Here is a 13,175-nt window from a genome sequence, read left to right as displayed (position 1 = left end):
CCAGAAAAGCTCCCTCCCGCAAAGTAGTGTTGCCATTCATAACGCTCTATGCAGTCATTCGGGGTTTGAAGTTTCAGCTTTTTAAGCTTTGTTAACTACAACGTTCAGCTGCCCTTCCTGGCACAGCTAACAATAGTGGATGCTGGGGGCTGTGGTTAGCAGCTTTTGAAGAGCCATAAGCAAACAGATGTTAAGTTACTGGATTAAAAAAAGAGTTTAAAAGGCAAAGCTCATAAAACGGAGGCTATTTTTTTTATATAAAATCAAAGGTGTCTTCTTTCAACCAAGTCTCCACTTGGGAGCATATATTAATGTGGTCCACACCTTGCTAAGAGAAGATCCAACAGTCACAGAGTTTGCTGTTAAGCCAGGAAAGCAAGAAGGATTTTTAGAGCATCATGTTTCCAGGGAGGGTGAAGCCTTAACTTTTAGAAAAAGACATATCTGGGGAAGTATTTCTCCAGGCACGACTGAGCCTCAGAAAATAGAACTGAATATTCTTCAGCTACATCCCGAACTGCAAAAATATCAGAGAAACTTCCACTGAAGTTCCAAGGAAATGACTTCAAGGTTCTCCTCTAAACATGCCAGTTGATATCTGAGAAAACAGGCACTTCTGCCAAAATCCAATGAAGTGCGACCTTGAAGAAGGATTAGGCTCATCTGTTCCTGGTTTCAAAGCAATATAAAAGTTATTCTGAGCAGACTGTCATTTATAGAGGAAAGATGGCAGCATGAGAATGTCTTGCAAGAAGGGACCTGAGAAGTTTTCCAGAAACGGGTGGGAAATTCAATAGCCAAATGCCCAAGAGGGAAACAGCCATTAGTTCATGCTGTTGAGAAACTGGGCTTGTTCTTCTCCTCTTGGCAGAAGAGTTTCTGCCCCAATCTTGGGGCCTTTCTTCTCCTAGAAAAGGAAGTGTTCCATTAGCTGTGGTGGCTTCGAATCAAGATCAGCTTCAATCCATCACTGGAGGCACATAACTAACTGCAGACACGGTGATGCTCTCACACAAGCCTTCTCAGGAGAAGCTAGCTTCTAACAACTATTCCACCAAAATGCAATTCCAATTCCAAATATTGTTCATAACATCTCTCTGCAGGTTGTACCTTGGAATTTCCAGGCTATAAACTCCAGATTTTATTGTCTGGATCAAGGTTTCTCAACCAGGGTTCCGTGGCACTCTTCCTTGGGAGACCACGATTTATTTAAAACATATTTCCTATTTGGCAACTTTACATTAAAGAGGTAAGTTCCATTCTTTCTTTTTAGTTTAAGAACGCTGTTAATGCCTCTATACAGGCCTATCCATGAAACAAATATAATAATTTTATAACTTCTGGCCTACATTTGAGCCTGAATGTGCAGGGGTTCCCCAAGGCCTGAAAAATATTTAAAGGGTTCCTCCAGGGTCAAAAGTTGAGAAAGGCTGGTCTGGATTGTTCTGAGAGCAGAAAATAATTTTAAGGGCAAATCGCTTCCTTTCTAGTCCAATTTTGGTAGCAAATGTTTGATGGACCCTTACCTTGAGCATTCCATCACGTTCCCATTTAAAGAGGCCGCAGTTGCTGAAACAGAAAGGAAGAAAAATCAAGATCCATTCAGTGTGCAGTGCATCCACTGCTCATAGAAAGTCTGGTGCTGGAAGTGATGCCCCAATTTTTCCCATCGTGCTTAGTTTTAAGAGACTGGACAGGATGCATTGCAAGATTCCATCAAGGATCAGCTCTTTCCCAAAATATCTGCAACCAAAGACAGACCGCCGCTTCCCATACCTGCAGTGTTTTTTTGGGAGCTTGTCAAGGGAGATGGCTCTGTTCCCACAAGGACACTTGAAAAATCGCTTCACCCCATTGTGCCAGTGATACTCGTGATGTTCTGTCACGCACGAATCCAGCAGTTTGAAATAGGTGTACTTGCACTTCCGGGTAAAAAGAGAAAAAAAGAGAGATGCACTTTGCAAAACACATGCATGTGGTAACTGTGGCAGGATTATTGCATGCACAAAGATGGAAGACTGGAGGAATAATGAAATACCCTCAGTAGAGGATTGGATGATAAAATTGATGGAGCTTGCAGAAATGACAAAGCTGACCAGTTTAAAAAAATAATAAAGACCTTTTTAGAAAACTGGAACCCTTAGATGGACTTTTTGTTGAAAGAAGAAAAGACTGAACTGATGATTTATGGATCTGGGGATTAAAAAGGGTCAAAGAGGAAGGGGAAAGAATAAGAGGGCAATTACTCAACAGAACAATGGCGGAAGTCATAATTCTGTTTTCTTTCATTTTTCATTTCTTATTTTTTATACTCTTTGTTTTCTTCTTCTTTTAATTCTTTATACCTTTAGTGTATTGAAAAAGTCTAATAAAATATTATAAAAAAATTAAAATGAAACCACCCTGTTGAGCATGACAGGGTTGCACCTTTGTAGCATCTTAAAAGCCAACAATTCTCTAATGGCGTAAACTTTTGCATGCCAAGGCTCACTTCATCAGATACATGAATTAGAGATGTATAGCCCAAGGGGCCTGGATATGATAAGTATTAAGTATTAACCCTTCATTGGTTACAACCTCCCCAAACTGCATGTGCATACACACCTGAAAATCAGCATAATACTTCACCCACTTCTTAAATGCAATGATGGTCTCGAAAGACTTCCAGTGTTCTCAAACCGGGCTGCTTTAAGACGTGTGAACTTCAACTCCCAGAATTCCCCAGCCAGCATGGCTGGCTGGGGAATTCTGGGAGTTGAAGTTCACACGTCTTAAAGCGGCCAAGTTTGAAAAACAATGGCTATGCCATAGGAAAAAATCAAGAATTTCCATGTGCCTTAAGACCTGCTGCAACAGACCAGTTTGGCTTGGTTGGCAGAAGCCCTGTTTAAACTCAGTTCTAGAGATTCGTCATTCTATGATGGTGTGGCAATCCACAGAAATCTGAAGGGCAGAACTGAGAAGAAGAACTGCTAGGAAAGCTTTTTTGCAGATTCTCTGCCACCGATCAAGGCAGGCTTCAGAGACGCATCAAGGGGCAACTTCGCTCACCGTTTTGCACGTTGCCACGCGACATTTCACTTCTCGGATATTCCTCATCTTCTCTTCCATTTGCTCTTTCTTCACCAAGGGCTCAAAGTAACGTTCCTGCAGCTCAGCCTCAAACTGTGATATGATAGTGAGAAAGAGGGATTGATCCTGAGATTAAACTTTTAATCTTGCTCTGGTAAATAGCATGAATTCTGCTGGAGACAGAAATTCATATAAATAGAACCGGTATAAATAGCATGCATTCTGCTGAAATATCCTTCCTTCCTTCCATTCACCCACCCACCCACCGCTGTCTATTTCACAGCAGTGATGCTGGGCAGGGTACAAAGGTTAAATTGACCCCACAACATTTACCTTAGTTAAAACAGCAAGTCCCACAAACAAAAGGCCACATCACCGGCATCAGTGTTCACCTAACTTCCTAGCTCAAATGCCTGGGGGAACAGTCAAGCTACTAAATGTTTTAATATCTGAATAGGGAAGTATATTTAGAAACAGTAAGCACTGGCTAGTTAAATCCTCACTTAAAAAATTAAGATGCACAGAATAGGAAATACACCCTTGTCATATACAGTATGGGATAGTTTTGGGCGGTTGTATTAGCTATTGCTTCCCCCCCCCTGCAGATTCTAAGCTGCACCGCTACATGGAACAAGCGGAACAAGCTGATTCTTCGTGCCGCTCTGATCCTGACCCCGCTCTTGTAAAAACCAGACACTGTGCATGATTTCATCCTAATACTGCAGACAGTGTATTGGGTGTGGAATTTTCTATTAAGTTTCTAGCAGCTCTAGGGAGACAGCAGCTTAAAAACTTGAAAGAACAGAAGTTGTAAAATAAATGTGGAGGTGTAAGTTTAGCTGGGAGGACAGTTTTACATTGCTTTGTCCAAATTTTCCCCTGTATTAGATACTCTATACTGATTTAGTTATTTTTAGCTTTTTCTGTTGCTACATGTCAGGGACATGACATGACGCAGAAGCTTGATTACAGAATGGACATGGCCTGGGCCACGTAGGGCTTTATAGAGAAATAGTCAACACCTTCACTTGGACCTGGAAGCCAGCAGAATAGAACGGATACTGATGTATTTAGGATAGTCATGGGAACGCTGGACGTCTTGGGTGTCACCACTCATATGGGAGACAAAGAATCATGCCTTCTGACACTCCTGAAGATTTTAAAACTACATGTAATCCTTGTTTAGCAACCGCAACTGGGACCAGCAACTCAGTCATTAAGCAAAGTGGTCACCAAGCAAAACCATGACTGTGCTTATGATTTTACTTCAGCTTTCCTTTGCTTTAGAGCCTGCAAAGGTCTTAAATTCGAGGATTGGTTGCCAAGTTACTTTTTCATCACCATCATAACTGCAAACAGTCACTGTTTGAGGCAGTCGCTAAGCGAGGACGACCTGTAACTTAACCCTGAAGAACCCTAGCAATCATTGGCTCAGAACCAGGTCATAAATACACACACTTGTGTGCAGATTTCCTTGAGATGCACCAAGTTTGAAGCAGCTGGAAAGTCCTGCCTGTGACTCTTCAATTGTAGATGAGGATACAAATAGGGAAATGCTAGCAAAAAGTTAATTGGGAAATTTTCTAGCTTGACTTACATTAATCTAGTGTTTTTTAACTCTGATGATGGGCAGGACTCTCATTTCCTACTTCACATGCAGCCCAATGCTTAAGGATAGCTTTAACCAGCACCTCAAGTTGTGCTGTAAAATTAATTTAAATTGGATAATTGGTTTTTTTTAAAAGCTGCTTTTGTACTCTTCCAAATTGCCCAATACAGGTAGTCCTTGTTTAGCGAATCGTGACTGCCTTATTTAGTGACTGTTTGCAGTTACGACAGTGATGAAAAAGTACCTTTACAACCAATCCTCACATTTATGACCTCTGCAGTCTGTAAAGCAAAGGAAAGCTGAAGTAAGATCATAAGCACAGTCATGGTTCCACTTAGCAACTGCTCACTTAACAACTGAATTGCCGGTCCCAATGGTGATAATTAAACAAGGACTACTGTACTAAGAATTCCTTGATTGATTCTTGGCTGTTCAAAATAATTTTATGCAGGACAGGCTTACCTCCTTAAGGACACCTGTATGTTTAGATTGAGCACTCAATATCTCTTGAAACTCATCAGACTCCAGGTATTCAAGCTGCTGGCGCTGTTTCTTTTTGACAGGCTCTAATGCTTCAGCATCTATGGAAACACACACACAAATACAAACTTCTATAGTGTAGCTGGGCAAGATTATTCCTTTAGCTAGCCTTTGCTAGCCAGCCTTAATTGTCTTGACAATCCGTAGGCCACTCTCCTTCAACGGTCTCATTGTATTTCATCTCCACCCACAGCCCTGGAAGCTCACTGCGTGTCTGTAGGCAGTCTCTCCCTCTCAGCCCAACCCACACCACAGGCAGGTTCTTGTGGGGCTCAAGTGTATTTGTTTAAGGAACTTATAAAATTGTCCCACTCACAAGTTTACATCAATAAAAAAAAACAATTAAGTCCAAAGATAAATGCAATTCTGAACCAATATAGTAACATAAAATTGATATATAGCTTAGGCTGGGTATAGCAAACACTTTCTCACTACCATCTGGGTCCAGTGCATGGGGGGAAATCCAGGTCTTCGTGGTTCTACGTGTCAGCCCTCCCAGGTAAACCAGACAGGAAACACGATCAGATGAGCTAATTTTACTTTATTGTAAGGCTACATTAACAGAATCTAGCAAGTCTGAACGTACAGTCCTCCTGTCCTCTCTATTTACTACCTGAGTAGTTAGGGTGGGTCCTTCCTAAGTTTCTTTCTCTGGCCGTTACTCTGCTGCGTGCTCCTTTCCCTTTTATCTGATGGTTCCCTAGGCAGCATCTCTTCCCCCTTCATCTTCCAAGGTCGCCCTCACATTCCATCACACCATGGAAGGCTAACAGGGTTGGGGCCACTGAACTTCAGTGGGGGGAAGCTTGCTCCAAAGGGCGGGCACAGCAGCAGAGAAGCCCCATTGGATAGACCGACCTTGGGAACGCCCACCCTGTGGACCCTTGTGGGACAGGCGGTCTTGCAAATGACCTGGGCCTGTGCTATGTATGGTTCATAAACGATAACCAGCGCCTTGAACTGCGCTGAAAGCCTACCAGGAGCCAGTGCAGCTCACAAAGTAGTGGTGTGACATGGGTGTACTGAGGTGATTCTGGGCCAGTTCCAGCTTCAAGGCCAGTCCCACACAGAAAGCCCTGCATAAATCCAACTGTGACTGTGAATACGGCAAGCTCCCAATCCAGAAAAGGGCATAACTGATGCACAAGACGGAGTTGTATGAAAGTCCCCCTGGTCATGGCTACCGCCTGCTCATCAAGCGGGACCCAAGCGACATTATCTGCCACATGCCTAGAATAATCCCCACAGAGGCCTTGCAGGTACTCCCCTCATCCCGCCTTACCCATGAGTGACTGGGTCACCCTACATAAGGCCGCTAGCCAGCAATCTGTGCATGCAGTAAGAGCAAAGAAATACATTTTGTCACTCTTCCTGCCATAAAGAAAGGTTCATTTTTGTCTTCTGTTAGTGGCCCACTTGGTGTCCCTTCTGCCATGTCATCTTCCAGAGCTCCTCTGAAACTTGAGGTCTCCAGGGTCCACCAACAATCTGCATAGGCATGATCTGCTCCCCCTGAAAGCCAGCGGGGTCTATCAGGCACCTGGGCGTGGGAGGGAAGGGGACGCAGCCACAGAAAACTCCAAGGTGAACAAAGAGTGGTCCATCCATGACCAGGAACTAACAGTGTCCCCTCCCAACTCCAGATCACACCATCACCAGCCTAAAACCAGATCACACATGTGGCCCTCCTCCTGTCTGTATCAGGTTTTGGTGACCTAGGTCAGGTTCATGGTTGTCATGAACTTCTGAGCTGCTTCCGATTCTGTGCCCGGGAAAGGCAGACTTCAGCCCCCAAGACCATAAGCCTGGGGAACTCCACCACCACCAGCCTGGCCACAGCATCCAGCAGCTCAGGTAGGGAGGCAGCTACCCAGCAAGGGGGCTGGCACAGCAGCAGCCATCTCATCTGGTCCCTAGAGCCCCTCTTCACAGGCAGGCTCTCATCTCCAGTTATCTGCAGGTAAATCAAACTGGAGGAGGGAATGCCACATACGTTGTCTTGAGCTCCTAAATAAAAGGCAGGGTATAAATCAAATATGTAACATACATAATAAATAAATAAAAACTATCTTGCACCTGGCTAGATGCTGGGAAAGTGAATACAGACTTCCTGTATAACAACCATTTGTTTAGCGACTGTTTGGACTTACAGCGGTGTTGAAACAAACGACTTACAACTGGAGATCACACGACCATTGCAGATTTGGGTGCCTGGCAATCGGTTCACATTTATGACCGTTACAATGTCCCATGGTCATGTGATTGCCAGTTTTGACCTTCCTGGTTGGCTTCTGGCAGCCAAAATCAATGGGGAACCACATGATTTGCTTAATGACCACATGGTTTGCTTAACACCCACAGTGATTCGCTTAACGACTGCTGCAAAAAAAAAAGTTGTAAAATTGGGTCCGATTTGCTTAATTACCATTTTGCTTAGCAACTGAAATTCAAGTCACAATTGTGGTCGTTAAGCGAGGACTACCTGTATTATACAAGGAGAAGGTATAAAGACCAGCATGGAAGATCTATGAATCTCAGCGCAGACCAAGACTGGGAGTGTGTATACCTATAGTGGACCTTGTCCTGCTGCTGTGCTGGGGTTTCTGCTAGCAGGAAAAGGGATAAACTGACTTTCCTATTGCAGGAAAATAAATAAAATGACACTTAATGAAGTGTCATAGGCTTAGACTTGATCTAATAGCCTTGTGTTGACATTATCTGGAATTTATTAAGGACCTATGTCTTGCAATTTCACCATTCAATCCACAAGATTTTGGTTCAGGTATAATGCATCTTCTTGACTCTCTGCTATTTTAATCTCTTGGATTAATCCTGAGTTCTTCCATTCTGAATAGGGAGCACCCCAATTTATGATTCTATTTGTCTAGATTAATCCAGACCAACAAATCAGGATATCAAACTTTATTAAGCCCTCCTAGAAGCTTCCTTATGGTCATCTGAACAGCCACTTTTAGAAATAACTTTTCTAGGTGGGTCTTTGATCTGACCCAGCAATGCAGTTGTGAGACTATTTCAATGAAAACCAATTGTGGTTTTATTTTCTCAGACATCCCACGGGCCAGAACTATCTTCAGAGATGGCAACCAGGATGCTTGTTAGTTACCTAATGAATGCCTGAAAAAAGAAAATGAGAGATCTGTTTTTTATCAGGACAGTTTTCTTATGCTGGCATTCAAAGGAGGAGACCAATTTCAGTGTGAGTTTGTGATGTTCAGTGTGTTAACTATCATCAAGTTCAGTGTTTTCCATACCTTCTGAAACAGTGATATTTTTCTCAACTCTCTCAGAAATCCCTGGAACATCAAGGTCTGATCGTTTCCGTTTGACACTATTTGGATCTACTTTGGAAAGGATCTGGCCTTTTGCACGCAGTTTCTTTATCGCTGCAATCTAAACAAGGAAGACATTAGAAATGTAGTCAACAATTTTAATTGAGTCTTGTATGAAAAGCTTGCAGGTCAAAACTAAGTTACATCCCATACATTGATGGACACAATATGTACAGAAACCATAATTTCTGAAAGTTACACATGTTCAACATTGAGACTTTTTCCAACAAATTAAATCTGTGAGATTCATAGGCTATAACAGGTAATTTAAAGCACCCAAGGTGTGCCACATATCATACATTTTCTTTCATCCCTGAATGAGGACCCATGAAAAAAATGTCTGTACTGTTCAGGATCCCATTCTCCATCCCATGTTTCAAGTAGAAATTTTGGGGGAATTTTAGTGGGAACCCCAATTAATATATAATAAGTAATCCAAATGAAAAAGCAAGCTAACACATTGTTTGGAGAATCAACAGAAAGTTTATTAAATGGCTGAAAATTATTAGTAGCCAGTGCTGGGAATGAAGGTCTTTTCGATAGCGGCTAGGGAAAACTAACCAATTTACGATACATTTGATTGTATGCCGAAAGACAATCTCATTTATCCTGGTGCTTTAATAAGAATATTGAAATATGTATCAACTGAGACAATTCATAAAGGTAGTTTAATCAGTCTACTATGACAACTTTTTTTAAGCTGTTCAATTGTGTCCAATTCTCTGAGACTGCCTGGACAAGCCCTTGCAGTTTTCTTGGCAAGGTTTTTCAGAAGTGGTTTGCCATTGCCTCCTTCCGAGGGCTGAGAGAGAGTGACTGGTCAAAGGTCCCCCAGCTGGCTTTGTGCCTAAGGTGGGACTAGAACTCACGGTCTTCTGGTATCTAGCCTGATGCCTTAACCACTGCACCAAACTGGCTCTCTACTATGACAATAACCAATACATAACTGTAATTATAATAAGACCAATAAAATGAAAGAATCCATTTGCATAAGTCTATAAAAGGGGCCACAACCCCACCTCTCTTAAGGCAAGTCTTCACCTCCAGTGCTCTTAATAAACCACTTTGTCCTTCAATGTAATGTGTCTTGGGAAATGTTATTCTACTACATGTTCAACCTTGGAGCTACCCATGCTTCAAATTCTTGTGGGACTCCAGAAGGTAGGATGGGCACAGAATTTGGCTTTCTGAACAACATGGCCCTCATGTAGTCTAGCAGAGATTTCTCATTGTGATGTGAGAAGTTAGGGCAAGATAAGGAGCAGAAGACCTGTTGGAACTTCATGGTTGAGAGGCATCTGAATAGCTGGTGATGCAGAAAAGGGAGAAGACGGCCCTGCTCATTTAGGATGGAGAAGGCAATGGCAAGTCACTTCTGTGTCACTGTGAACAAAATTATGCAGCTGTGCGCACCAAGGATTGGACTTGATCTGAGAGGGAATTTTATCCAAGATGCACCAAACCTGACATGCAGTGGAACTGGATAATGCATCTTTGGGGATGAATCCCTTGCAGCTACTTCAGACTGTTACGTTTGAAGTAGCTCCCTGAGAAGCTTATCTTTACACATTAGGGAAAAGAAGAAGAATCCTCACCATATTTTAAACAGTCCTGCAAAAAAATTATGCAAATACGAATTGGTATGTTGTAGAAGGGAACACAAATGTACTGTTCTCATTAAGTCTTATTCTGTTCCCTAACTTTGAAAAACTCTAGATTGGCAAAAATTTTGTTATCAATGGAATTTAACTGAGGGAAAAACTATTTAAAACTTCCTTCCCCCATCTGGGGCTCTAGTGCCAAAGTGGCTGGTCTTATTGCATCTGAAACTATTTCATTGCATGGCCTGCCTTTTTGCATACGGAGTACGAGTCTGAGACTCCATTACCTTTTTCGCTTCTGCCAAGCGGCTCAGTTTGGTGGGTGGAGGAGACAAATCATCAAAGAAGAGAACGTCATCCCCTTCAGAGAGACCTGAACCAAGTCTTGGAGTCTGGGGGCTGGACAGTTTTCCAGCTTTAGGAAACTCGGCCCCCGGAATTGGGGACTGTAGCACAGCCTGTCCCACCGAAGATGGTAACTCTGAGGTCTTTATAACAGGAGTATTCTGAAGAAACCTACAACAAAAAGATGAAAACCAGAACGATCATTTTGGGTGGAAGTGGACGAGTCTACCCAAATGCCCGCTTTTAGCATCTCTCAGGAACTAATGAAAGGTTTGTTGATGAGTTTGTTGATGACAGTTTGTTGAATGACGACAGTTTGTTGAATGATGACCTTCACCAAATCTAATTCACAACATTGTTGCTTCAATCAATTTATTATTCTCTGTGCCTTTTTTTGCAAATTATTTTAACAAAATGAAAACATGTCTGACACCCTACCCAACTTCTTCTAATCAATATAGTTTTCTATGCATAACACTTTTTAAGACAACTAATTTGATACAAGATTCTGGTACACTTTCCCTATATGCAATTTTGTAAGCAACTCCGCATAATATATACTTCTGGTTTGCATGTACCATTCCCAATTTTCTGAGCTGAGAATGATTGCTGCAACCAGACTGTAATGAAATAAATCCAAAGGGCATTTTTTTTCTACTTAGCTAACTAATGCAGGTTTCAAGCACATAAGCTCAAAGACAGTGGATCAATATCCAAGATTTGCCTGTTCTTGAGGAAGATCAACTCAAGTAGTCGCAAAAATGGGGAAATTAGAAATTAATTTAGAAATTATTTAGAAGTGAAAAATCAAGAGATTTTCCTTAAAAAAGGAAGTGGAAAACATATGCAATTTATGGAGTGCTGGGCTTCATTAGATTACTTTGATCTGAACTAGACTGAAAGAAAACAAACTTTTTAAATAGATGTAACAATCATTTATTCAATCACTTTGAAAACAATAGCTGAGGACAGCAGGAACCTTCTTTAGTAGCTGTGTATAAAGTTTGTAAAAGAACATTCTAGTATGTCCCAGAATATTGTGTTCTTTTTCTGGAATATGCCACAACTTCTTGTTCTGGGAAACACAATACTGCTGCTATAGCTAAGGCTGCACGTTCTGGCAGAAAAACAAAACATTTCATTATCAGGCCATGGAGATTTGCATATCCTCAATGTTTGGACTTGATTTTGCTCCATGAGAGGTTGCTATTATCTCCAAACAGGGTTGGGAAAATCCTGCCTGAAACTTTAGAAAGTTATTGACTGTCAAAACTGCCCACACTTCTCCAACCTGATGTCTTCCCATACCCACCCATCCATCCACCCATCCACCCACCCACCTATCCATCCATCCATCCACCCTCCCACCTATCCATCCATCCATCCATCCACCCACCCACCCACCTACCTACCTACCTATCCATCCATCCACCCACCCACCTATCCATCCATCCACCCACCCACCTATCCACCCACCCACCTATCCACCCATCCACCCACCTATCCATCCATCCACCCACCCACCCACCCTCCCATCCACCCTCCCACCTATCCATCCATCCATCCATCCACCCACCCACCCACCCACCTATCCTGTTGCAGAATGCTGGGAAAGCCTTTAGCCCAGGAGAGATCAGAAAAGTCACACACCAGGCATTTCTATAAAAATAATTTATTTACAAAAAACAAAACAAAAGCAAAACATATTTAAAGGACTTAGCTCTCATTCAGAGCTACCTAGCTTGGCTACATATCGGCACAGAGAAAAAAAAGAGGAAGTAAGAAAACAAGTCCGGGCAGGATCCTCCCCCCAGGCGATTTGCATCAAGCACGTGAAAGGAGACAATCAAATACAACCTCTTCACCCGGCCAAAATGATGAGGTACAATAGCAGTCTTAATCGTTAGTAGGAAAACATCAACACTCCCCTTTTTACACTATAGATTAAGATGCAAACCAATCTTCTCTGACAACTTTGTATGTCTTTCCATTCACATTACTTTACCATTATCTCCCCTTTGGTTTAACAGAAAGCTACCATTCTTCTTCCTGTGTTTTTCCAAACCTAGGTTGTTATAATTCCAAGGCTTTTTAATGTGAAATGGCTTTTCATGCAGGCTTCAAAATCAAGCCTTTGTTTTTCTGTTGATGTGAACAGCAGCAAATCATCAACATAAATGCACAGATACATACAGCCTTGTTTGTCCTTCTTCATATATACACAGGGATCTGCTTTTCCTTTTTCAAAACCAAAATTCTGCAGTTTTTCATCTACTTTTTGGTTCCAGGACCCAGCAGCTTGTTTTAACCCATAGATTGACTTCTGCAGTTCACAGACTAGATTCTCCCCTTTTTCATAGCCAGGGGGTTGCTGCATGTATAATTTGTGATCTAAATCTCCATAGAGAAATGCAGTTTGAATGTCATAGTGGTTAACTGACATTCCTTTCAGTGCATCAACTTTTAACAGTAATCTAATTGATTCACCTTTAGTAACTGGTGCAAAAGTCTTGTCAAAGTCTAAATCTTTCCTTTGAGTGAACCCTTTTGCAACCAACCTTGCTTTATATTTTTGGATTTTGCCATCAGCATCCCTTTTCAGTTTGAAAACCCACCTACAACCCAGACAGCGTTCATTGGGAGGTAGATTTACCAGTT

The 13,175-nt window shown here is 42.0% G+C and overlaps 1 protein-coding gene across 1 annotated transcript in view; it reads right to left on the bottom strand.

Annotated features, from left to right (window-relative positions):
• Positions 1-452: 452 nt before the first annotated feature.
• The window catches only part of MCM10 (minichromosome maintenance 10 replication initiation factor), a 32,778-nt gene continuing 20,055 nt past the window's right edge, over positions 453-13,175 (bottom strand). The window contains exons 13-19 of the mRNA XM_063308181.1: positions 10,460-10,688; positions 8,494-8,632; positions 5,144-5,262; positions 3,052-3,165; positions 1,777-1,922; positions 1,527-1,569; positions 453-907 (exon numbers count right to left, since the gene is read on the bottom strand). Of these exons, the coding sequence (XP_063164251.1) occupies positions 824-907; positions 1,527-1,569; positions 1,777-1,922; positions 3,052-3,165; positions 5,144-5,262; positions 8,494-8,632; positions 10,460-10,688 (874 nt within the window). The 3' untranslated portion in view covers positions 453-823. The remainder of the gene's footprint in view (positions 908-1,526; positions 1,570-1,776; positions 1,923-3,051; positions 3,166-5,143; positions 5,263-8,493; positions 8,633-10,459; positions 10,689-13,175) is intronic.

This window comes from Candoia aspera, chromosome 7, assembly GCF_035149785.1.
Source record: "Candoia aspera isolate rCanAsp1 chromosome 7, rCanAsp1.hap2, whole genome shotgun sequence".
NCBI classification, from domain to species: Eukaryota; Metazoa; Chordata; class Lepidosauria; order Squamata; family Boidae; genus Candoia; species Candoia aspera.
This window is presented reverse-complemented; position numbering and strand designations above follow the sequence as displayed.